A 23,855-nucleotide genomic window follows, 5' to 3' on the forward strand; every position below is an offset into this window, starting at 1 on the left:
TTTAATCAATTCTCAAATTAATACAGTCCCTACCAACATTCTCTACATCTGCTTTAAAAAAAAGTTACAATGTCATTGATCTAGATTAGACCTTAGCAAAGAAAATAATTGGATGTGGATACAAACTTTATCCCTGCTGAAAAGCTGACAACCGGAAAGAAAAGACCATCTGTGTTGAAATTCTCAAACATTCCCTGCACTGGCTGCCCATTTATTCGGAATGAAATGCTTGGAGCACTCAGATCAAGGCAACAGCTGATGACATCATCAGTCCTGAGTAGATGATGATTAGGAGAATTGACTGATCTTGCTACACAACCTATAATTAGGAATGAAAACTATTAGAGAAAAATGGAAGATCCTAATAGAAAAGCTACTTCCAAAGATCTCATAAGCACATCGAGAAACACAAAGCTACATAATAGATAGGCTAACTCAGTATCAGTTCTTCAAACTCAGAGGTGCCGCAATTTCATATAGGAATCTTTATCTATTGCTCCATATGCAAGAACAGAATCAGGGACTTTCTACTTGTGATACAGTTTTTTCAAACCTTCTATAGCTGTTATTCTATATAACTCTTTTATTTAAAACTTAACTTGCAATATATTTAGGCTTTAAACTTAGAATTGAATAACAAGAGTTGGAAGGGACCTTGGAAGTCTTCTAGTCCAACCCCTTGCTTAGGCAGAAAACTCTACACCACTTCAAACAAATGGTTATCTAATCTCTTCTTAAAAACTTTCAGCATTTACAACTTCAAGGCAAGTTGTTCCACTGATTAATTATTCAAACTGTCAGGAAATTTCTCCTTAGTTCTAAGTTGTTTCTCTCCTTGATTAGTTTCCACCCATTGCTTCTTGTTCCACCCTCAGATGCTTTGGATAATAGTTTGACTCCCTCTTCTTTGTGGCAGCCCCTGAGATATTGAAAGACTGCTATCATATCTCCCTTAGTTCTTCCTAGTCCTAGTCCTGCAACGGTTCTTCATATGTTTTAGTCTCCATTCCCCGAATCATCTTTGTTGCTCTTCTCTGCACTCTTTCTAGAATCTCAACATCTTTTTTTACATGGTGGCATCCGAAACTGAATGCAGTATTTCAAGTGTTAACATTTCATGTGATGTAGATTCTATCCCTCTGTTTATGCAGCCTAGAACTGTGTTGGATTTTTTGGCAGCTGCAGCACATTGCTGGCTCATATTTAAATGATTGCCCACTACGACGCCAAGATCCAGGGGTGGGTTCCTGCCAGTTCTAACTTCTTCTATAGAAGAGGTTCCACAAATCTACCATGCTGTTTAGAACCGGTTCCAGCTCCCTCCCTCCACCCGTCCGCACCACGCTTGCCCCGCCCACTGCTCACTCAAGTTTGAACACCCCTGGGGTTTTTTTTCTAAAGAGTTAGGAGTGCAAGGGTCTTGTAACTTGACAACTTTAAGACTTGTACACTTCAATGCCAGAGTTCCTGAGCCAACATGCCTGGAGGAGGAATTCTGGGAGTTGAAGTCCACAAGTCTTAAAGCTGTCAAGTTTGAACACCACTGGTTTTTTTTTTTCCTAAAGGGTTAGGGATGCAAGGGTCTTGTAACTTGACAGCTTTAAGACTTACATGGTCCAAATGCCAGAGTTTCTGAGCCAAAGTTTTGGCTGCTAAGCAAGAGCGTTGTTAAGTGAGTTTAACCACATTTTACAAGTTGGCCATGCCCACCCCGTCACATGACTGCCAAGCCACCCCCACTCGGTCACATGGCTGGCAAGCCACTCCCACCCGGTCACATGGCCGGCAAGCCATTCCCACCCGGTCACATGGCCAGCAAGCCACTCCCACAAAGCAGGCCACACCTACAGAAGAGGTTCTAAAGAATTTTGAAACCCACCACTGCCAAGATCCCTCTCACAGTCACCACTACTGAGCAAGGTACCACATATACTGTACCTTTGCATTTTGTTTTTGTTGCCTAAATATAAATCTTACTTTTAATTACTTACTTTTTAATTAGTCTTACCTGACCATAGATGAAGTCCATCAAAACCATAGGAATATAAGTCATCACCAACACCATTGCCACCCCATTCTTCTCCACCCACTGGATATGGTGAATAGCCTTCCGTTGATGCCCAACCTACACGAAGGTGAGTAGCTTCTGCTGTTGTAAATGGCTCCACATAGTCAACCATTAATTCGTAATACCATTTCCTGTACTGAGCAGAGCCCTCGCTGATTCCAAGGAAAATATTTGGTCGCATGCTAAATACAAGCAGAACAATGCATTTTAAAAATCAGTAAAAACAATAATAACCACAAAATGGATTTTTTTTTTAAAAAAAAGCAAATTACAAATTTTTTAACGCCTACACCAAGCAAGTTCTAATAAAAACAATGTTATTATAGAAGGGCTTGCATATACATTCTCATTTATAAATACATATATATGAGCATTCAAAATAATACTCTATTCCATTTTTTTACCTGCTCACATGATTGACAAGACGAGTTTGAAGAAGAAGATCTCTCCCTGGCAGAAGATTATCACAGATCAAATGTTGATTGGATCGCACAGCTACTCCATGACATACACACAATGAACAAAGAACATCTAATACCTTGGGGGAAAATGATGATAGAGGTGGTTATGGACATTTTAAATTACTAGAGCTTCTGTATAAAAATATTACATATGTTTCATTATCTTAATTACATTTTATGTTCTACTTATAAAACTTATATTAATCACATAGACTATTCAAATAAATTAATGTTTGTCTTGTATACCTTATGGTTTCTGCCATGTTTGTCCAAAAGACAAATGATTGATTTAATATGTCCTTCTTTAATAATATTCAATGCTTCTGGACTTTCCACCAACACACAGTGTAATACTTCAAGAATTCCTAAAAATATAGAAGCCCCATTTTACTAGTTATCTCTTTATATTCTTTTAAAAACATGCAATAAAAAATAGTCATAATAATCTAAGAATTATTGTAATAATCCCTTTTCTTCTATAATTATTGTTAAGACTCAAAAGAAAATAATACTTGAAATAAAACAACAATGACAGCATAGTTGCTGTTGTTTTCATATTGAATTAACTTGCATTTCTAAGAAAATGCTTCTTATACTAATCTTTATAAGCATGGTTATTTAAGAATAACATAAAAGATTAGGCAATTAACATAGGCTGCTTTCATGTATAATGATAAACGTGGAATGAAAATTCATATCTCCTCAATTTCAAGCAGCCCTCAACTTCTGCTACAGCTTCTCTATTGTTTCTTTGTTTTACAACAAATTTAAATAAATCAATATCATCAAAGATGCAGAAAATCTCAGTAGCATATGAAATAGTACATGGACAACTCATACACTACATGTTAAATTCCCCCATAACCCATAACACAAATTAAGCATCTAATTTTGATGAGATGTATTTATTTATTACATTTACTTCATGCCACAATCGTGCAACTTTCCATTTTATTTTATATTCCTTAAACATTTTTCTGCTTAAAATAAAGCTCCATTTTAGTTTTCCCCCTAACATCCAAAATACAGTCTATAGTTCACCTATAACTAATTGAAAAATGGCTAAGCTGCAACCAGACCAGTCTGAATTGCAGGGCAGTAATCATCAATTTGGTTGAAATGCCAAGTGTTTTTGGGTTCCTTATAGATCTAAACTATTGCTATTTAAGCTCCTTTAAAGATACATTATTAAACTGCTTGTGAAGTAAGAACTATTTCCCTTCTAACGTAAGTTCCATACTTAAAACATTGTAGTTACTTAGAGAAACAAGAATAAAAAAATCCATTGATATTTACTGTATGCGATAGAAAATATATCCATTATTCAGTTAATAATATCTTTGAAACGGGTGACTGAAAACACTAAGCAGAAGCAGATGCTAAGCAGTGAAAAAAAGAACCAAAATTAATAAGATTTTTCTTCACTAGGACTTGGATCTCCATTCCCTCCTTTTTTTTCTGCTCCTTGATTTTCATTGCCTGTCCTCTTTTCCATGTAGTATTTGAAAGTAACCAGGGTATTTCTGGACAGTAAGTTAAACTGGGACTACAAAACACTTTATCTCAGAAGAACACAAAAACAAACCATTTCAGAATTATTGTCAAGAATACTATACAAAACATATTTTGAACCTCCCCAGGAGCATAGCTTAACTTAAGGGAATTTCTATCTTTTTAACCTGTGAGATATACATTCCGAGAAAAATATCAGACCATAAATGGAAGTTTCTGTGTACAACACAATATCCCAAACAAACCTGGATCAGATTATAAAGGCAACAAACAAAACAAAATAAATATTCCATTCAATATTGCTTTTTAATGCTTTTGGCAAAATTTGTACTAGATTCACAAACAACATACCTATCAATTCCTGTTTGTAGGTACCTGAAGGATCATTATTAAATTAGTTCTATACCAAATATTCTTATTGAATTTATTATATATATATATATATATATATATATATATATATATATATATATATATATATATATATATATATATATATATATATATATATATATATATATATATATATATTATAATGTCAAGAAACTTACCAGAAGATGCCTCCAATCTCTCCAGTCTACTAATGAGCCAATCAAGAGATCCAGAGAACTGAGCACAATTTTTACGATTCCCTCTAATCAAAGCCGCTAGGAATGAATAAAGAGATAAACTCTTAATTTAGAAATCCTCACATTCACTGGCTGAAATCATCATATAGTATTTTGACCCCAAATTGGAGTTTACTTAACTAGCGTAAATCATAATTAAGATGAGAAAATATTCTATGAAAAGCACTAATTATATTTGAACTGTTATAAATGATAGCAATATTGATGCGTGCTTAATAGTTTGCTATGAAATCCAGAGATCAGAATAAAATTGCTAATATCTGGAATAGGGTATTCCTCAACTTACAATAGTTCATTTAGTGAACATTTGAAGTTACAACGGTACTGAAAAAAGTGACTTATGACCGTTTTTCACACTTACAACTGTTGCAGCATCCCCATGGTCATGTGATCAAAATTCAGACGCTTGGCAACTGACGGTTGCAGTGTCCCGGAGTCATGTGCTCACCTTCTGCGACCTTCTGGCAAGCAAAGTCAATGGGGAAGCCACATTCCCTTAACAACTGTATTACTAACTTAATATCTGCAGTGAGTCACTTAATAATTGTGGCAAGAAATATCGTAAAATGGGGCAAAACTCATTCAACAACTGTCTTGCTTAGCAACATAAACTTTGGGCTCAATTATAATCATAATTTAAGGACTAACTGTACCTAAGCTAAATATCAAATTACAGCATTTTGTTAGAATACAGAGATATTTGAAAACTTTACTCATTATAATATTCTTCAGCTAAACTGGCCAGAGATTTGTCATAAAAAAATTAAAACTCAAGGTTATGCTACATTATGCTACACTACCCTATGCTATGCTACACTATGGTATTATGTAATGGAATCAAATTAAGATCTGAGTGTAATAAGATCAAAGAATTTACTGCACATGTTTTTTTTAATCAGCAGGCAGTATCCACATTTAAAGAAAAAACAATTTTATATTTTGAATCTACCACTTAACACAAATAGAATCATACATCAATATATACAGTAAGTGCACTGCAGTTTTGGTATAAAGTAAATCTAAATAAATACTCTGATTCTCATCCAAGGGTGCACTTGGATATCTGAAGATCTTTATCATACACTAGAAAATATATTTCAACATCCCAGGGTTTTTGGCCCATATATTACGTGTGTTTATATATTACTAATCTCAGTTACTCGAAGGTATGTCTTACCTAATAATTCATACAGCGAATTTAGAATAGATTTCCAAGTTTCTCCTGCTTCCTTTCCAGCTACATCAGCAAAATGAGCTGCACTGCTGTACACATGTAAGCGATCAATACATTCAAGCACTAAATTGATCATACCCTATAAGAAAAGAGGTATTTATTTTCAATCATTTTGTATTTTGTATAAAATGAATACACATAAAGTCTCCGCCTCTTTCTTTATTTACATACACATATACACACAACATACACAGTGTTAAAAAATCTCTGAACTTTTTTTATGTGATGTTGTATACACACACTTAGGTAATATATAGGTAATAAAGGAACTGAGATTTGGGGAGACAAACAGTCCCAAGAACCAGAAAAAGGCACAGGTAAATACTGTATTGACTTATAAGCAGGATAGTCCCATCTTCATATATTTAGGAAGAAGTAAGTCATGCTGCATTAAAAATTGCATTTAAAACTGCAATTCTCCATAGATATTGTTTAGCTGGCTTCTTAAAAGCACTCTATTAATTCCATAATGTTACACAGTCTCATTGAGCCATGTATTTTGCAAAACTAATATGCTTCTAATATTCTGCATTTACAATCTTTTGAAGAATGGGCATATTATAGGCAGTTCATATATCTCCTCATGTTTTCCTAGATCATTATGATGGAATGAGACCTAAAATGTGATTTAGCACTGTGTTAGGTTTGAACTCATATCCTCTGTCATCCCACCTCACATCTTCTATTTGCAGGTCTGCATGAAAAACACTGCAATGACTCACTTGATGCTTTAATTAATTGTGGCTTATTGTTGAATCCCAAAAGAACAAAGTGATTAGCTTAAAAGATGGGATACTGAAACAATATAAATCATGTAGCTTACGATATTGACTTGCTTGGTTCCATCAAATTATAGTATAAATTAATTCAATTTCCAACCTAAACATGATAAGACATTCTAATAGTAGTTTTAACTTGTTTGTAACCTGTACTTATAGCTTATTTACTGATCTAGAAATAACATATAAGGGAAGGAATTACACACTTATTAAATCTTCAGAAGCAGGGGTAGGTTCTGGCAGCCGGTTTGCTCGTGTGTATACCACTCCCGCATGTGCAGTACAATTAATGCGCAGAACTGAAAAACAAGATGGTGGCACCTATGATGCCACCTGGAGAACTGATTCAAGGGTGTGGCAGGCCTAGGTCGCTGCTGGTTCCAGCGACCCAGGCTGCCAAACCACTACAGGTTTGGTCGAACTGGGCCGAACTGGTAGGAACCCACCACTGCTCAGAAGATAAAGATACTTTTTATTCTAACAAGTTTTGCCTCTATTGGAACAAAAATCTGAATTTAAAACTCCTGCAGACATTACACTGCAAATTTAACAATTTTAACTTTTTCCATAAAGAAAATAAGACTGCTACCTCTTCTTGGAAGAGATTTTGTCGATTCTTCAGAGCTCTTAGTCGGTTCTGTTTGTCTTCATGCTCTAAGTGCTCATCTGGTGGGTGGAAGTAACCAATCAAGTCCTGAAGGCTAAGGCTGACTGATTCAATGGGTAAATCAACTATGGAAGACTTAGCTTTCTTGCTGAGAGCATCAAGGCCCCTAAGGTTAATGTAAAAGTTCACTAATTAGACATACATTTTCATCTGCTTCTTAATGTTATCATTACAATATACCAATTTAACCAGATAATTAACAAATACATGTGTCTCAGTTTTAATAAGGAACCAGCACTAAGTAAAATGAGTGTATACAGATCCTCCAGTCCAATTCTGATCTACAACTCCGGAAATAAACCAAGTAGTTTGCTCTGGAGATAATCTAGTATAATCTAATTATGATTCAAAGAACTGGAGCAGCAGTCTTCCATGTGAAAAGCACAAACAGCTGCAATTCCCCCACCCCAAATATCACAATGACTTTTTCAGGCAAACTAAAAAGTTGTGAGGAAAGAATTATATTAAAGTTATATAAAACTGGCATAGTGGTTTTCAAGACAATTCTTTTAAAATTTAGCATATGTTTATTTTTGGGGAACAGCAAAGTACTTCACATAAGGAAGTCTTCATAGAATATACTGTGGCTGACATAGTACCATTCAAATACCTCATGTTCAAGTAAAGCAAATCCAAAATGGAGTTTTGTAAAGATTCATGCACTCTTCTACTAAATAATCTTATTAAACTGTTGGTTTCAGAATGTTAAATATGACAGAAAGAAAAAGTGAGAGAGTGGTATACATATACCTTATGAACCTGTTGAAAAGGAAGACAGTACTGCGAATTACTCGTGCTGTACGTGATTCTTCATGCTGAGATCTGGATAATGTCAATCCATCATCCATATGGCCCTCATGGTGCATGATGGCCTGCAACAACAACAAAAAACCAATGGAGAAAACCATGCTAATGCTTGATGAATCTTTTGTTCATCCTAATTCTATTTCTCTGGATGTCTCAATCCAGGTCTGTCAATTATTTATCAATGATTTATAGCAATGATTCATAATTCTATGTCTTAAAGCTTACTTTTGAAAAGTGTAAAGGTTATTCACCCATTGTTTTGTTTGAGATCTGCAAACATTGCTACTTCACTACAGAAAATAATGGATAAAATCCATATGTTGCCAATACAGTATAGGCAAATCCTTATATAACTATGAATTCATCGTCCATCCAAATAATCCAGTCTTGAGAGTAAAAACAAAACAGTTCTGAAGCATTCCCATATGCCAATTAAATCAAAGGAGTGCACTGCTTAAAATTCAGAATAAATTATGACCTATTTGGAATGGCAATTTATAGCTAACAATAGCAACCACTTCACAATTTGTGATTAAAACCTTTATTCCAGATGTTTGTTTGTTTGTTTGTTTGTTTGTTTGTTGGATTTATAATGAGGTTTGCTCTTTGTGAACTGCTTATAGGTGGACCCATACATAAGAAGAGTATCCTGCACACATCCTTTGATAGATTTCATTTTGCATAGTAGTATCTACTTGTCGTTCACAAGACAAATTTTGTATTATATAGTGAACCTTTTAAAGATTTTCTTTCATGGAACAATTTTTGTTAAATTCTTCTAAATGCATTCTCAGAGATACTAAGACCTCTGTATTTGTTGTTCTGAAATCCTGTACATTTGCCGTAAGGGTAAAATCAGTTTACCAACCAGGTTTTTTTTTCTTTTTTTCTGAATACATAGTTAACTCATGAGTTTTATCTCACCAGTTGGGTTAATATGGGTTTGCATGGTTCCAAAAAAAATCCTGTGTAATTTATGTGAAAGTTTTCTACCATTACTTCACTCCACTTTACACGTAGTCCTCAACTTTCGGCAATAATTGAGTCTGGCATTTATGGTTATAAGCCATGATGGTCAAAAATCAGCTCATCACCTGACCAACCCAATTTTATGACTTTTTGGGGAGTGACTGTTAAGTGCTATAGCACATTTATTTCTGGGAACCAGAAGTAAAAGTTGCTTTCCAGCAAAAAAAAAAAAACCATAATAAATTGCTGTCAGATAACCACGAGCAATGTCAGAACTTCAAAACTGAGTCGTAAGTTACAACAGTAGGGTCTGTTGTAACTTCACATAATCACTAAGTGACCAGTTGTAATTTGAGTACTACCTATAATACGTAGTCTATATTTCTTGAATCAAAATCCATGGGTTTATTTTCTTTAATCATCTGGGTGTTTTGTTTACCTACACAGATCCAGGCAATATTGTATGTTCAAATAAAGTTTTTCCTACTAATGCATATCTGTTGAATACAAATTAATTTCTTGGTGACATTGTGTACCTTCTGACTCTCCGGGTTTTTTTGTTTTTGTTTTATAGGAGGTTAGATGTTAGAATGCTGTTTTGAAAACAATGGCAGTAATCAAGCAGAAACTACAAAATATTTGGTGGAAATCACTACAGAGTATTTGTGCCAAGCTCAGAACAATATGTTCTTATTGCCAAGACCGTTAAACATGTAAATATTTATAGGAAACTAGAGATATTTGTGGATTTCAAAGGTAGCATCACTGATTAATTTTCTATTTACTTCTGCCAAAAATGCACTCTTGCATATTTTGTTTTCTATTTTGCCACAATTGAAATTATTTTCAGTAATTTTGTAAATATCCCATTTTCCTCATATGTTAGGCAAGTTTATGTAACTCTTGTATTGTATAAAACAAGTAAAACATAATGTTAAGAAAAATGAGAGAAATTTCTTTAATTATTATTTTGCTGAACTCTAGTAAAAATTTCTCATATAACCAAAACATGTTTATATCAATAAAAAATAAAATATAGGTAATTCTTGCTTAATTCTTGCTGTTTAGCAACCAAAGTTATGACAGCACTGAGAAAGTAACTTTATGACCTGTCCTCGTACCTACGACCACCACAGAATCCCTGCAGTCACCTTATCACCATTTCAATGCTTTACAACCAACTTCCAAAAAAGCAGAATCGATGGGGAAACTGGCAGTAAAATCACATCATGATCACATGATGTCTTGCTTACAGTAACAACTGTAGTAGAAGTGAGATCGTAAGTCTGTCATATCAGACAGTGAATCTATGTGTGTATAAATATATGAATATAAGCCTATAAATAAAAATATTTGTAGCACAGGGTTGAAATGAGGGGTCCTTGGTGCTGTTTGAGCTTGGTTATTTTCTTGCAGACATTTCATTTCCCAAACTAGGTAACATCATCAGTAGTAGTCACAATAGAATAGAAGCCTTCCAGTCCAAAAACCATGTGTTTTGGGGAATTGGGATTGAGCTCTTATGTAGTATAGTTCTAATGATCATTGAGTGACAAACACATTGAAATTGAGTTCTGGATAAACTTTAAAATAATAGAATAGCACAGTTGGAAGGGATCTTCTAGGTCATCTAGTCCAACCCTCTGCTCAAGCAGGTGACCCTATATCATTTCTGACATGGGATTGTTCAGTCTCTTCTTGAAAGCCTCCAGTGATGAAACACCCACAACTTCTGAAGGCAAGCTGTTTCATTGGTTGATTGTTCTCACCGTCAGAAAATGTATCCTTATTTCTGGGTTGACTCTCTCCTTGATCAGTTTCCATTCATTGTTCCTTATCTGGCCTTTGTGTGCTTTGGAAAGTGGGTTGTCCCACCTCCTCTCTGTGACAGTTCCTGAAATATTCGAATATTGCTATCATGTCACCCCTGGTCCTTCTCTTCACTAGACTAGCCATGTTCAGTTCCTGCAATCATTCTTCATATATTTTAGCCTCTAGGCCCCTAATCATCGTTATTGCTCGTCTCTGCACTCTTTCTAGAATCTCAACATTCAGCATTAATTTCCTTGTCATGTCAAAATTATATTTAATATAATAACCTCGTTTTAAACACCTTACCTTGCGCTGCACAGATCCCATTCTTACAGACTTTGCATCCACTGATTGGTAGGTAAGCCACAAACCTGTGTCTACATGTTGTATAAAGCAGACTGAATCTCCATACTTTATTTCTGGGGTTCCCATGCCATCCACTTCTTTTCTTATCCCTACATCTAATTTCTCCTACAAGGAAAAAGAAGCCAGTTGTTATCTACAAAACCATTTTGAAAGGTTAAAGTTTTTACCTGAACAGAAAATGGTAAGCACGCTTAACGTTACAAATGATAATGCTTAGTCTATGATACAAGATTAATTTCAATAGTACTTAAGTACACTTATTTTCCAGATGCAGGTAATCTTTAAAGAAAAAGCAACTACTCCAAGCACATAATAAATGTATATAGTTCTCTTTTTTATTCCCACTTTCCTTTATTGTTACTAATACTAATTCTATGCCTGAATTCTATAGTTCTTCTATCTAAATAATTACATATTCATAGTGTTAATATTGTACTGTACATGCAAACTAGAATTTCAAAGTTACATGCCAGTTTTCTATATCACATCTATGAATTGTTTTAATGACACATTCCATAAACACCTGTGGCTTTGTTTATATAGGTGTGATAAAATAGGGTTCTCTTCAGCTTTGGTATTTTTTGCAGGAAATGGCTAATGTCCACATTTAAAAAAAAACATTTGGTTTTGGCAACATTTTTCTAATAAACTAATAAGATTGCTAGTCCATCAAAAAGCTAGCACATATTATATTTTAAGATTATTTCATGCATTCTTAGAACTTTTAAAATATGTAAATATAAGATGCAAATCTGAAATAAAGTGGTATAGAACTTTATATTAAAGCTGATACATTTTAGTTTAGCCTACTAAAAAACAGTAGGCAAAAAAAAGGCCTGGAACATAAACATAAAAGTGAATAATATTTAAAAATGCAATTTCTGTATTGAAGAGTAACCGCCATTTGATTTGATGGAGTTTATTGCAAATAAATTGGTATAAGATTATAGTCTGAAGTTATACATCTTTTCTCCAAAGCTTCTGGTAACTTTGATTAATAACAAGCACTTGTTTCAGTCTGAAAAAGCCAAGCATTTATCTAAACCCACTGTTAAACTGTACATCAATGATCCCAATCTTTACGGGCTTGGCGATCTGGCTTGGAGGGTGGGGGTAGATCTGGCTTGGAGGGTGGGGCCACGCAAGTGGTGAGCCGGCACATACATGTGCGCACTTGACTTGTCAAGCAGTGAGTCGGTACACGCATGCACATGCACACATAGCTTGACTTCAAGTTGAATTGCACATGCATGTGCACGGCGCACCACTCATGTCAATCAAGCTGCATGTACACACACGTGCAGATGTGTGCACCAGCCCATGCCCCAGTTGCAAATTGGACACGGCCTGGTAGTGGGCCATGGCCCAGGGGATGGGGACTAGGGGCAGGTTTCTGTCGGCATTACTGCCAATTCAGCGACCCAGTCACCATTTCCACTACTGGTTCACCCAAACCAGTGCGAACCAGTAGCAACCCACCTCTGATGGGGACCCCTGCTGCACATAATAAAACAGTTGGATAATCAAAGATGAATAAATGGATCCATGGGGGAGGGAGGGAGGGAGGGAGGGAGGGAGGGAGGGAGGGAAGGAAGGAAGGAAGGAAGGAAGGAAGGAAGGAAGGAAGGAAGGAAGGAAGGAAGGAAGGAAGGAAGGATGGATATTTTTATTGTAGTCAGATTATTCTTGGCAAACCAATAGATCAAAAATAAAACTTCTGAATATAAATGTTTCATTCCTTTTATAAGATTTTCACCAACCCTATTTAAAGAAAATATGGAATTTTGAAGGTTATGACAGTGTTCAGGTGAGAGCCTTGATAGCTATTTGGTAGACATTAAACAGATGGTATCTTTGAAGCTGCAAAAAAAAAAGGCTGCCAAACTCTTATTGGCCTTGAAAAAGCCTAGGACTCAACCTTGGGTCTGACATACATATGGAAAGTTTCCTGTATGCTGCTAAACATTATTATAGAAAAAAATTTCCTACTCTCTGCAATAAAGCTACAATCTAGTTGAGAAAGTGGGATTGAGCAAGTATTGTATAGCCATCATTTGTAAGAATCATTTGTAAATATATATATATTTATATTTCCCAATAGTATAGGAGGGCAGCCCATACTCTGACCCAAGATTAAGCAAGATTGCAAATCACCAATTCCATCACACTGTGTCAGTATCAGAATAAAGTTGCAACCAAAATGGAACAGTTAATCTGGATGATAAACCAAGGCCAATAAATGGAACAGAATGTACACTGTTTCCTGCCCATGACCTATGGTTATTGCTTCTGTTGCTACTCTCCAACACCAAACATATACCTCTCTCTCTACAACCCTCCTCATATAATATAATCTGAGAGTTCCATTTTCTTCCTAAGAAACATTGCACCAATGCATGCAGGTTCTATGCTTATACTGTGGAGAAACTGGATACTTGTGCTACTAAACTTCCCCTTTTGCAATATCAACATTTTTGTCACATTTATTTATACACAAGCAGTTGCAAGCAGTCATTCAAAACACCACGGTTCTAGTAAAATGAGTATCAATTTCCAAAGCCTCAGAAACAGGGGTACACACATATTAAACATAGCTCAGACCTGCCAAGTTATGTACTTAGCAGTATTTAATCATTCCTCTATGCTAGAGACTTAGATGGACTCTGCATATTCTACCAGAGTCCAGTGCCATCTATTACTTCATAAAAACCTTCATCATCCAGAAATACATTTTTCTCACAGAACCTGTTATTACTCCACTTTACAAACAGCTTAAACTCAGAATAATGCAAGCAAAGGTGCTCCCTGTAATGCTTTATGAAAGCAGAAGTTTACTTTGAAGAAGTAAAACAAACAAACAAAAAAAGGCTAGGATCAAATATTCTATTCCAGCCACATCTGAAGGTTCCAGCTCTCCGGAAAAGACTCTAATTCTGGGAAAGGTGGAAGGAAAGAGAAGAAGAGGATAGCAGCAAAGATGGTAGATGGCTTCAGCTACAGATGGAAAACCTAAAGAACTGAATTACAATTCACAGGACAAGTAGTACTTTACACTCCTTTCTAGCTATCAATTATACAGACTCTGGGACTGTGCTATCAATGTCATTCATGAAGCCCAGTTCCGCAAAACATCACTAGTCAATGTCAAAGGTGTCTACCCTAAAAGACTGATGAGAGGTTGCAGAAAGGCTTTATCTACTGTTCTTCCTCCCCTGCAAATTCTTTGCTGTTAATAAGGATGGCTCACTCCCAGTAGTTTATAGTTGCTGGTTCTTTTAATGTAAAATCATTATGGATCATTGCATTCTTCCTCTTATTTCTAGGCTTTTGTAACAGCTGCAGAAAGCCCATGTTTTTTACCAAATTAAATTCTAAACTACCCTGAGGTCTAATTCACATCAAAGAATGGAATGAACATTTCAATGTTTTTGAGTATAAATCCACAAAAATGACTTTTGGCATCCAAATAGCTCTATCTACCAAAGTTTTGTGAATCATATTTTTACAGAACCAATCATACATTTTTCAGATTACTTATTTGGACAATTAATTTATTTAATCTGGGGATCCCACTCTGCACATGCAGCAACTAGGATAGCCTGCACCATCTGTACAATCATAAGCTTTATTTTCTTTTAAGCTGAAAAAAAGCACTTCCTCCATTGATTTATTTGGATTATCACATTTCTTAGAATAAAAAAGCACTTCCTCCATTTAGCCAGCTAAATTTGAATCTGTTCTATCCTGGACCATCCCCCCTCCCCTCATAGACACTATTAAGGATATACATCATTTAGGACTTTGCCATTTTTTTCATTATTTTATTCCCAATGTTACTGCTTTAACTGCATTACTTACTCGTCATACCAAGAAAGGGTTTCCGTTTGGAAAATATTCGGAGAGCCAATAAATATTGCTCCTATTCAAACACACTCTCGTTTTCCAATGTTCCTTCTGTCCACAACCCATATGACACTTCGTTATTCAAGCTGATTTTTTAATTTGGGGACTGTGGTTATATATCTGTTCCAGAGTCTGATCAAACCTTATTTCCCTTACATTTTTTCCTAATAGTTTCTTCCAGCCAAATGTAATTATTGTCTTTTTAACATGAATTGTTGGAACATTAAGAGACTTTTCAACAATGGTTTTATCAGGCAACCCCCCTCAAGATCTAAACTACATTTATTGTCAGTGCATATGGGTAAATCAGATAGGCAACAAGAGTAGATGAGCTAATTCTACTTTATTGTAAGTTTGCATTAACAGAAACTTGAAAGTCTGAAAGTACAAGCTTCCTGCCACTTTTAAACATCTGAACAATTTGGGTGAGTCTTTCCTAAATTTCTTCCCTTGACTATTAATCCATTGAGGACTCCTGCCCCTCTAATCTGATTGCTTCCTAAGTAGCATATCTTCCCCTGCCCCCATCCCCATGGTCCTCCATTGCACTTATACACTTCTCACAAAATTGGATTTCCTAACTTGGCACAATTCTTTTCCCATTCTGAATTTCAATTATCTCATATTTAATAAAGATTCTGCATGTTTGGGGAAAGCTCTGTTTCATTGACTGATGTTTGCCCTTCATTTATGGTCAGGTTATAAAACATAGAAAATAAATGCTACCTTTGAGCAATATCTTCATTGCCATGTAACAGGAGTTTAACCTTTATTCCCTCTTGCATGCTTTTCGCCTGCATATAAGGCAAAAGTGGATACACTATAAAGCACTGCTTCCCTCTTGCAAACCTCTCAGGCTACCCAGAAGGAATCTGCTTGATGTTTCAAGCACTGCCTAAAGACCCAAGAGGCATATTCTCTCTTCATCTACATCCTGAGAAAAGTTCATAAACTAGGGCAATCAATCCTGTTTTTATCTCATGCATAGGCCTGAATACTAACTGCAAGGGATCAAAGTAATTCATTACTTCTAAAAATGTCTTTAGATAAAGCGGATCACCTTCTCCAGAATCTTCCTTGGTAAAGAGAGACTTGACATTGAGCAAAAATTGTCTAATATAATTGAATCAAGAGATTATCTCTTAAGGACAGATTGTGCCACTGTCTCTTTTAAGCAGGAGACGTTACCCACCCCAAGAAATACTGATGTTTCCCCACGTGCTGCTATGCATACTACTTCTTTCTGTGTATGGCTTCCCAATTGTCTCAATAAAGCTATTGATTTAAAATTATTGTGTCTGCTTGGAAATGAGCAACTGAGAGTTTTGTAGTCTTATCTTACTATTTGTCATCAATAAAAATAGAATAGATAGTATATAAATGGATAAAGGGGAAAAAAGCAACATATTAAGGAAAAGCACTTCAACAAAGTGGCTGAGTTCATAAATCACACTGAACAATGATGTGCTTTGTTTTGTTTTAGGTAGTATGTGGTATGAGTCAAGTCATACAGGTTTATTAAATAAATGAAACAATTTAGTGCGCTAGGACAAACAAGACAGTAAGTGATAATCTGAAGATTTTTACCAATTCAGGGTAAAATCAAAGCAAAATAAAATAAAGAGCAATAGAAAATGCAGCAATAGAAACACACAGGTTTAAAAAAAATTACCAATATAAGATGCTGTTCAGCTATCTCTATCACTCTTCTTACATTAAGAAATGTCCAAGTCAGGAGTCACAATCCAACCTTCCAAAGAGTTGGAAGCTATAAGCCTCTGAGAAGTAAACCACTCCCATTCTTAGCCTTAAAACACTTGCTGCCAAGTTTCAACAACAGGTGTTAAAGGGCACACACAAAGATACTGGGGGATTGAAAAAAAGCTGATGTTGCCCAAGGCTACCCACCTTGTATAAAAGGACTCTGGATATGAGAAGTGACTCCTGTTATTGGTTCATTTTGAGCAATCATATCTTGACTTACAAAATGCTTTTTTCCCCTCTTTCTATTGGAAGCAAGTAACACTGCACCAATTCTCTATTAACTGCTCCTTGATTTACCTGAACCAGATACTAGATATTAAGCCAAGTACTAATCCTCAGACAATATGTACCAAAGAAGGCATTAAGTATTGGTTAATTATTCACAATTAACTATTGATTAATTATTATTTCATTTTTTGCATAGGGCCTATTCATATTCTGTATTCCATTCCTTATTTATTTATTAATATATTGCATTTTCTATTTTTATTTGGCTTAATGGTATACCACTCAGAATCAGTTTGGACTGGGGTGATGTCTAAAGACATCTGATTAAGTAATTAAATTAAATTAGAAAATTAAATTAAAATGAATTAAATTAAATGAAGAAATTACTTCTATTACAAGTATTTACCTTGGAAGATCGAAAACAAAATGCTGTAGATTTCACATCAGCTTTTTCTTTGTCTGTTAGAAGAAGACTCTTGTCATCCATGAGATTTAAATATTTCCCTGTTGTTATGTGTCTTAATCTGAATGGCTGCCCCCATCTAATGTGACTTCCACTCCATCTAATAAAAAATAAAATGAGCGTTCATAAACAATTTAAAATATTAAGTATTCAATGAAAACATGAAACATGAACATTCAATTTTATTTCTAGAATTAAAGATATGCTGAAATTACTTTTCAGTGATATCTTAACTATAAGACATTTAAGGCAGACATCAAACAAGACCTCAACTTATTAGTTAAGAATACTTGTTAATTTCAATGGAAAGCCAATCTATTTGTTTTGGTGGTTCACCAAATCATAGATGAGCCATGCATGTGGGCCATCAGAAGAAAAACAGATCTACATCCATGAAATCAACAGAAAGAAATGAGACAAATAATAGGGTAAGTTAAGCACATTCTCAAATACAACCAACAGAAGGCTGCAAAATGCTGAGTTCTGTTTACAATATCATATATAATAAATATTCATTCTTTACATAATGCACATCAAATTGACCTACATGCATTGACAGAAATATCCTCTCCCAGCAACTGAAATTAATTTGCTTACTTTAAGAATTGTGTATTAATGTGTGGTTGAAGAAGACAAAGGTATGCTAATGATTAAAATAATAATTTTAATTATTTTAACTAAATACTTAACTTTCCAATAAAAGAATATAGGAGAAAAAAGCAAAGAACAAATATGTGGCTGGAATATGTTCTGATATAAAAGAAGGTACTTTTTTATACAATTATTTGTGTAGCAGATGCCACATTACTGCCAAATTGAATTTAAAGCAAAAAATACTGTACATTTATCAAATCATCATCTGAGGCTAATCAAATTTGAAAATACTAAAAATCTGAGTGGTTGGCTTTTAATTTTTTAAACAGAATTGTGACATTACCTTTGTTCACACATACTCTCATTAATCAATCAATCAATCAATCAATAAGCATTCATTTCTGCAGGATTTCCTCAAACCAAATATTTTGAAAGAGACACTATTTGGCAGCAGTATGCATCAATACACATACTTACAATTAATTCAAATGATATCTTAAGTGATTACACATTATAATATTGGTACTATTTCCAAATGGAATCAAAACCTTTTAGCATACTATGATTTTTGTAACAATAACAAAAAACTCTTCTTCATTTGACAAAAGGAAATATTAGTTATCATAATGGATATATTATGCCAGCATTTACTTACGCAACTCTCAAAGTCTCCAGTCGCCAAAGGGAACGAGCATGAATTGACACAGCACCACCTTCATAATGGACAGTTCTACAACACAAAAGACATTTTCTAAGGTTTTTTTTTCCAGTTGTTTTCCCCAGGAAAATGAATTTGACCAGTGCAGAAATTGGTTAAAATACATAAATACTACGTGTAGAATAACCAAAACAATGTGTACATAGTCATAAACTCTTTTAAAATTTACATTTTTAATCCTAAATAACCTTTCTCAAAGCAATAAAAGAGCTTGCATTAGACTGTATCACATAATATCCTGACCAATGCAATGACAGCTCTGGAACTTTTTGAAAGCGAGGGAGGGAGGGAGGGAGGGAGGGAGTGTGTGTGTGTGTGTGTGTACATTTTTAAAAGCCACCAAAGTGAACAGCATTTCTTTTTTGAAAACTATAAAGTGGCAAATTCATCTCTTTGCTTAACTTTTAAAAATCCAGAGTTATATAAAGCTGCATTAAAAAATTAGTTTAGAAGCTGCCTCCTTCCTTTAGAGTTTCTTGGAAGGATAAGGCCATGTCATGTTGCATAGCCATATTCTCATTCCTGGAAGTGGTGGAGAAATAAAGATGATCCGAAGAGCACAAAGCTTTCCTCCCATTGCACATACATGAAGGTCAGGACTATTACTTACCTCAGTGAGGTAACTACCCATACTGGGAAAGCAGAAATGTGTGTGAATGCAGAGATTGCCAATCAATGAAAGTTACTGAGCAAATTGTCCCTCTTTATTGTGGTTCCTTGCATAGTATACTACACTTATCAGAGATAAACCAAGCCAATTAACGTAGCATCAAAGATAATGTTATTCAATCAAGCATAGTAAATTACATGATCCAGATATCAACATAGTGGTCTAAATAAACGTCAGAAAGTCAGACCAAGCAGGAATATATTATGGCATGATTTCCAATTGTATTTTGAACTGTGTGATTGAATCAGAAAGAAACACTGTGGGGAAAAACAGTACCCTAGTTAAGACAAAAAAATGCTAACAAAATTGGTTTATGGTTAATTATCTCACTACAACTCTACCTCTTCTTTATTGAAAACAACTTCAAATATAGTTGCAGATTTATTCTTGGCCACATGGAGTATCTTGCCTGTTAACCTTCTCTTGAAAGTTTAAGGCCCTTTAAATTGAAGTTTATTTATATTGACAAACCGCTTGTTTTTTGAAGCAGATCATATCTGTCTTATAGTCATGCCCTCAAAACTTATCTTCTTTAATGACTAAAATAGTTAGGAATATGGGGGGAGAAATGTGGAAAAAACAGATATCCTTGACTGAGATGATATGGCTATTCTATTATTGGTGGGAACGGTGAATGCGTATAAACAGTTGAGCTCAAATTAATTTTACAAAAATATATAAAGAAAAGAGCAATGAGCTTCATTACCACGCTAGACCCAAGAAAAATTAATCCTACAAGAATTAAGTATAAGTGCTAAAAATGTGGATTGCAAGGTCATTTGAGATTTTCCTAGTTGTCATACATATCTAAAATCTAGAAAAGCAAATTTAATAATGAAGTTAATACACACATCTTCTACCATTAGATAGACCAATAATGAATTACTGGGAAAAGAAAATATCTTATTCCTTGATGAGCAGATCATTACCAATACATGAACTTTGTAAATATTTGAGGTGCTATTGAAAGACTGAAGGGAAGAACTTTGAATTGAAAGAATTGGATTTATGATTTATATAAAAGTTGATATGGAAATATGCACTGTTGAAAACTACCTACGTTAACCAATCTCTCTATGATGGAATTGTGAAAGTATGGATGCAAATATCTCAACCTAAAATGTACAAGGAGTGATAAAACAACACGTCTTGAGACTTGGTTTCAGGGTACTATTTCAGCTTGGAAATACGAAGCAATAGAAATAAAATCCTGTGAATGGAAAACTTTGATTGTTTTTGTACAGAGAAGCATCTTCATTTCAAATAGAATAGTCAAGAAAAAGAGAGTACATCAAAGAATCAGGGCACTGCAATGATAATTCATGAAATAGTGTTGATTGATTATGCCTATAATTGTGATGATGAAACTATGGCACCTGTGGCACACGGAGCCATATCAGTGGGCACGCGAGCTCAACTCCGGCATGCACATGGGCCCACCAAATGTTGGGAAACAGGCTGTTTTCAGCCTCCGGTGGGCCTCGGGGGGGGAGGCTGTTTTTGTCCTCCCAGGCTCCTAGAAAGACTCTGGAGCCTGGGGGAGCGAAAAACGAGCCTTTCAATCCAACCAGAAGTCAGCAAGCGGGCCGTTTCTGGCCTCCGGAAAGCCCCCTGGGGTGGGGAAGGCTGTTTTCATGCCCCCCAGGCTCGTAGAAAGGCTCTGGAGCCTGGGGAGGGGAAAAAATGGGTCCACTGTGCCATTGCATGCCAAAAGCAGGGGGAGCAGGGGGGGTGTTGCACGTGCATGCATGGGGGGTAGGTGCATAGAATTATGGGTGTGTGCACACACATGCACAACCTCCATGCTCCCCCCACTTTTGTCATGCAATGGCAAAAAAAGTTAGCCATCACTGGCCTATAATCTACTCAATCTAAGAAAAAGAAGATTAAAGCAATTGATACAAACTACCCATGTACTTTAGAATATACAGTCAAGCTTAGTGTTTAGGATAATTCCATATTTCTTATGCTCCTAAAAGCTTAGGAATTAAAATCGCAGTTTCAAAGTGGGATTTTGTTAGCTGGCATTCAAAAAGGGTTGTCTTGCCTCCAACAATTATATCACTGCTAGGAAAAATCTGGAAAATCCAGGTCCATACAATGCACAATGCCTCATTACTTGTGAAGCCTTGGAATTGGAATAATGAATGGATGTTGCCTCTGGGGATGTGGACAAGGCCATTCGAGCTGTAAGTGCCTCCACCTGTATTCTGGACCCGTGTCCCTCCTGGCTGGTTGCCAACAGCAGGGAGGTGACACATGGCTGGATCCAGGCGGTCGTGACCGCCTCCCTTCGGGAGGGGCACTTCCCCGCCGTACTTAAAACGGCGGTGGTGAGACCCCTCCTGAAGAAACCATCCTTGGATCCAGCCATTTTAAACAACTTTCGTCCTGTCTCCAACCTCCCCTTTATCGGGAAGGTTGTTGAGAAGGTGGTGGCCTTCCAGCTTCAACGGGCCTTGGAGGAAGCTAGTTATCTTGACCCCTTCCAGTCTGGCTTCAGACCTGGTTACAGCACAGAAACCGCTTTGGTCGCATTGACCGATGATCTCTGGAGGGCCAGAGATGGAGGCTATGCGTCCATCCTGGTTCTCCTTGACCTCTCAGCGGCTTTCGATACCATCGACCATGGTATCCTTCTGCGACGACTGCAGGAGGTGGGAGTGGGAGGCACTGTTTTGCAGTGGTTCTCCTCCTACCTCTCGGACAGGTCGCAGTCGGTGTTGGTCGGGGGGCAGAGATCGTCCCTGAGGCCCCTAACATGTGGGGTGCCGCAGGGTTTGGTCTTATCCCCCCTACTATTTAACATATACATGAAACCGCTGGGCGAGATCATTCGGAGGCACGGGATAAAATACCACCAATATGCAGACGATACGCAACTGTATCTGTCCGCCCCGTGCCAACTCAATGAAGCGGTGGACGTGATGAACCAGGGTCTTGAGGCCGTTAAGAACTGGATGAGCGCTAACAAACTGGTACTCAACCCGGACAAGACCGAGTGGCTGTTGTGCTTCCCTCCCAATAATTTGGCTAATGTACCAACACTTAGGCTGGGGGGTCAAATTCTATACCCCTCAGATAGGGTCTGCAACTTGGGAGTCCTCCTGGACCCACAGCTGACTTTTGACCACCAGCTGTCAGCTGTGACCAGGGGGGCATTTGCCCAGGTTCGCCTGGTCCGCCAGTTGCGGCCCTACCTAGACCGGGAGGCTCTCACAACAGTCACTCGAGCCCTTATGATCTCTAGGCTGGAATACTGCAATGGGCTCTACATGGGGTTGCCCTTGAAGTGCATCCGGCGACTACAGTTAGTCCAGAATGCAGCCGCGCGAGTGATAGTGGGCGCACCGCGGTTCGCCCACGTTACACCTGTCCTCCGCGAGCTGCACTGGCTACCTGTCGGTCTCCGGGTGCGCTTCAGGGTACTGATGACCACCTTTAAAGCACTCCATGGTAGTGGATCTGGGTACTTGAGAGACCGCCTTCTGCCGATTACCTCCCTTCGACCAATTAGATCGCACAGACTGGGCCTCCTCCGAATCCCATCTGCCAGTCAATGCCGACTGGCGACCACACGGAGGAGAGCCTTTTCTGTTGCAGCTCCGACCCTGTGGAACGATCTTCCCGTTGAGATCCGTACCCTCACCACCATCCAGACCTTCCGCGCAGCCCTCAAGATCTGGCTCTCCCAGCAGGCCTGGGGATAGGTTCCCAATTCACCCGCCCGAGTGTTTGATTGCTGAACGAAAGTTGTGTTTTATTACTTTTCTTTGTTCACATTTTGTTTTGTTTTTGATATTGCACCCCCCTCCCTTGTGATTGTAAGCCGCCCTGAGTCCCCTCAGGGAAAAGGGCGGCCTATAAATTTTAATAAATAAAAAATGAAATGAAAATGAAATGAAATGAAATGAAATGAAAACTAGCCTCTGACACAAGTCCTTAGTAGCATGGAACAGTGCTACTATAGTAACATCACCATGAAAACCAGAGTCAATGCACTAAATTCACACCCTGAATTATCAGCTACATTGGCTACCTAGCTTCCCAGCTTTTCATTCATAGCATTTACTTAGTATAGTACTAAATGTCTTCTGATGAGAATGAGCTTCATCATAGTCAACAAGTCCTCATCCAGTAAGGAAAAAGATAGAGCTCCCTGATGTAATTGATAGAGATGAATGTGTAGTTTGGGGGTGATGAAACTACTA

General features: G+C 36.8%; 1 protein-coding gene across 1 annotated transcript in view; it reads right to left on the minus strand.

The window, feature by feature from the left end:
- Positions 1 to 23,855, minus strand: part of RYR2 (ryanodine receptor 2) — a 276,429-nt gene that overhangs the window by 142,864 nt on the left and 109,710 nt on the right. Inside the window, exons 11-21 of the mRNA XM_087718053.1 lie at positions 18,912 to 18,986; positions 17,606 to 17,762; positions 11,245 to 11,409; positions 8,101 to 8,222; positions 7,273 to 7,456; positions 5,848 to 5,983; positions 4,593 to 4,688; positions 2,776 to 2,894; positions 2,473 to 2,606; positions 2,009 to 2,250; positions 127 to 319 (exon numbers count right to left, since the gene is read on the minus strand). Coding sequence (XP_087574179.1) covers positions 127 to 319; positions 2,009 to 2,250; positions 2,473 to 2,606; positions 2,776 to 2,894; positions 4,593 to 4,688; positions 5,848 to 5,983; positions 7,273 to 7,456; positions 8,101 to 8,222; positions 11,245 to 11,409; positions 17,606 to 17,762; positions 18,912 to 18,986 — 1,623 coding nt within the window. The remainder of the gene's footprint in view (positions 1 to 126; positions 320 to 2,008; positions 2,251 to 2,472; positions 2,607 to 2,775; positions 2,895 to 4,592; positions 4,689 to 5,847; positions 5,984 to 7,272; positions 7,457 to 8,100; positions 8,223 to 11,244; positions 11,410 to 17,605; positions 17,763 to 18,911; positions 18,987 to 23,855) is intronic.

This window comes from Thamnophis sirtalis, unplaced genomic scaffold (assembly GCF_051295495.1).
Source record: "Thamnophis sirtalis isolate CommonGarterSnake01/CBP01778 unplaced genomic scaffold, rThaSir2_p1.2 scaffold_6, whole genome shotgun sequence".
In the NCBI taxonomy this organism is placed as follows: domain Eukaryota; kingdom Metazoa; phylum Chordata; class Lepidosauria; order Squamata; family Natricidae; genus Thamnophis; species Thamnophis sirtalis.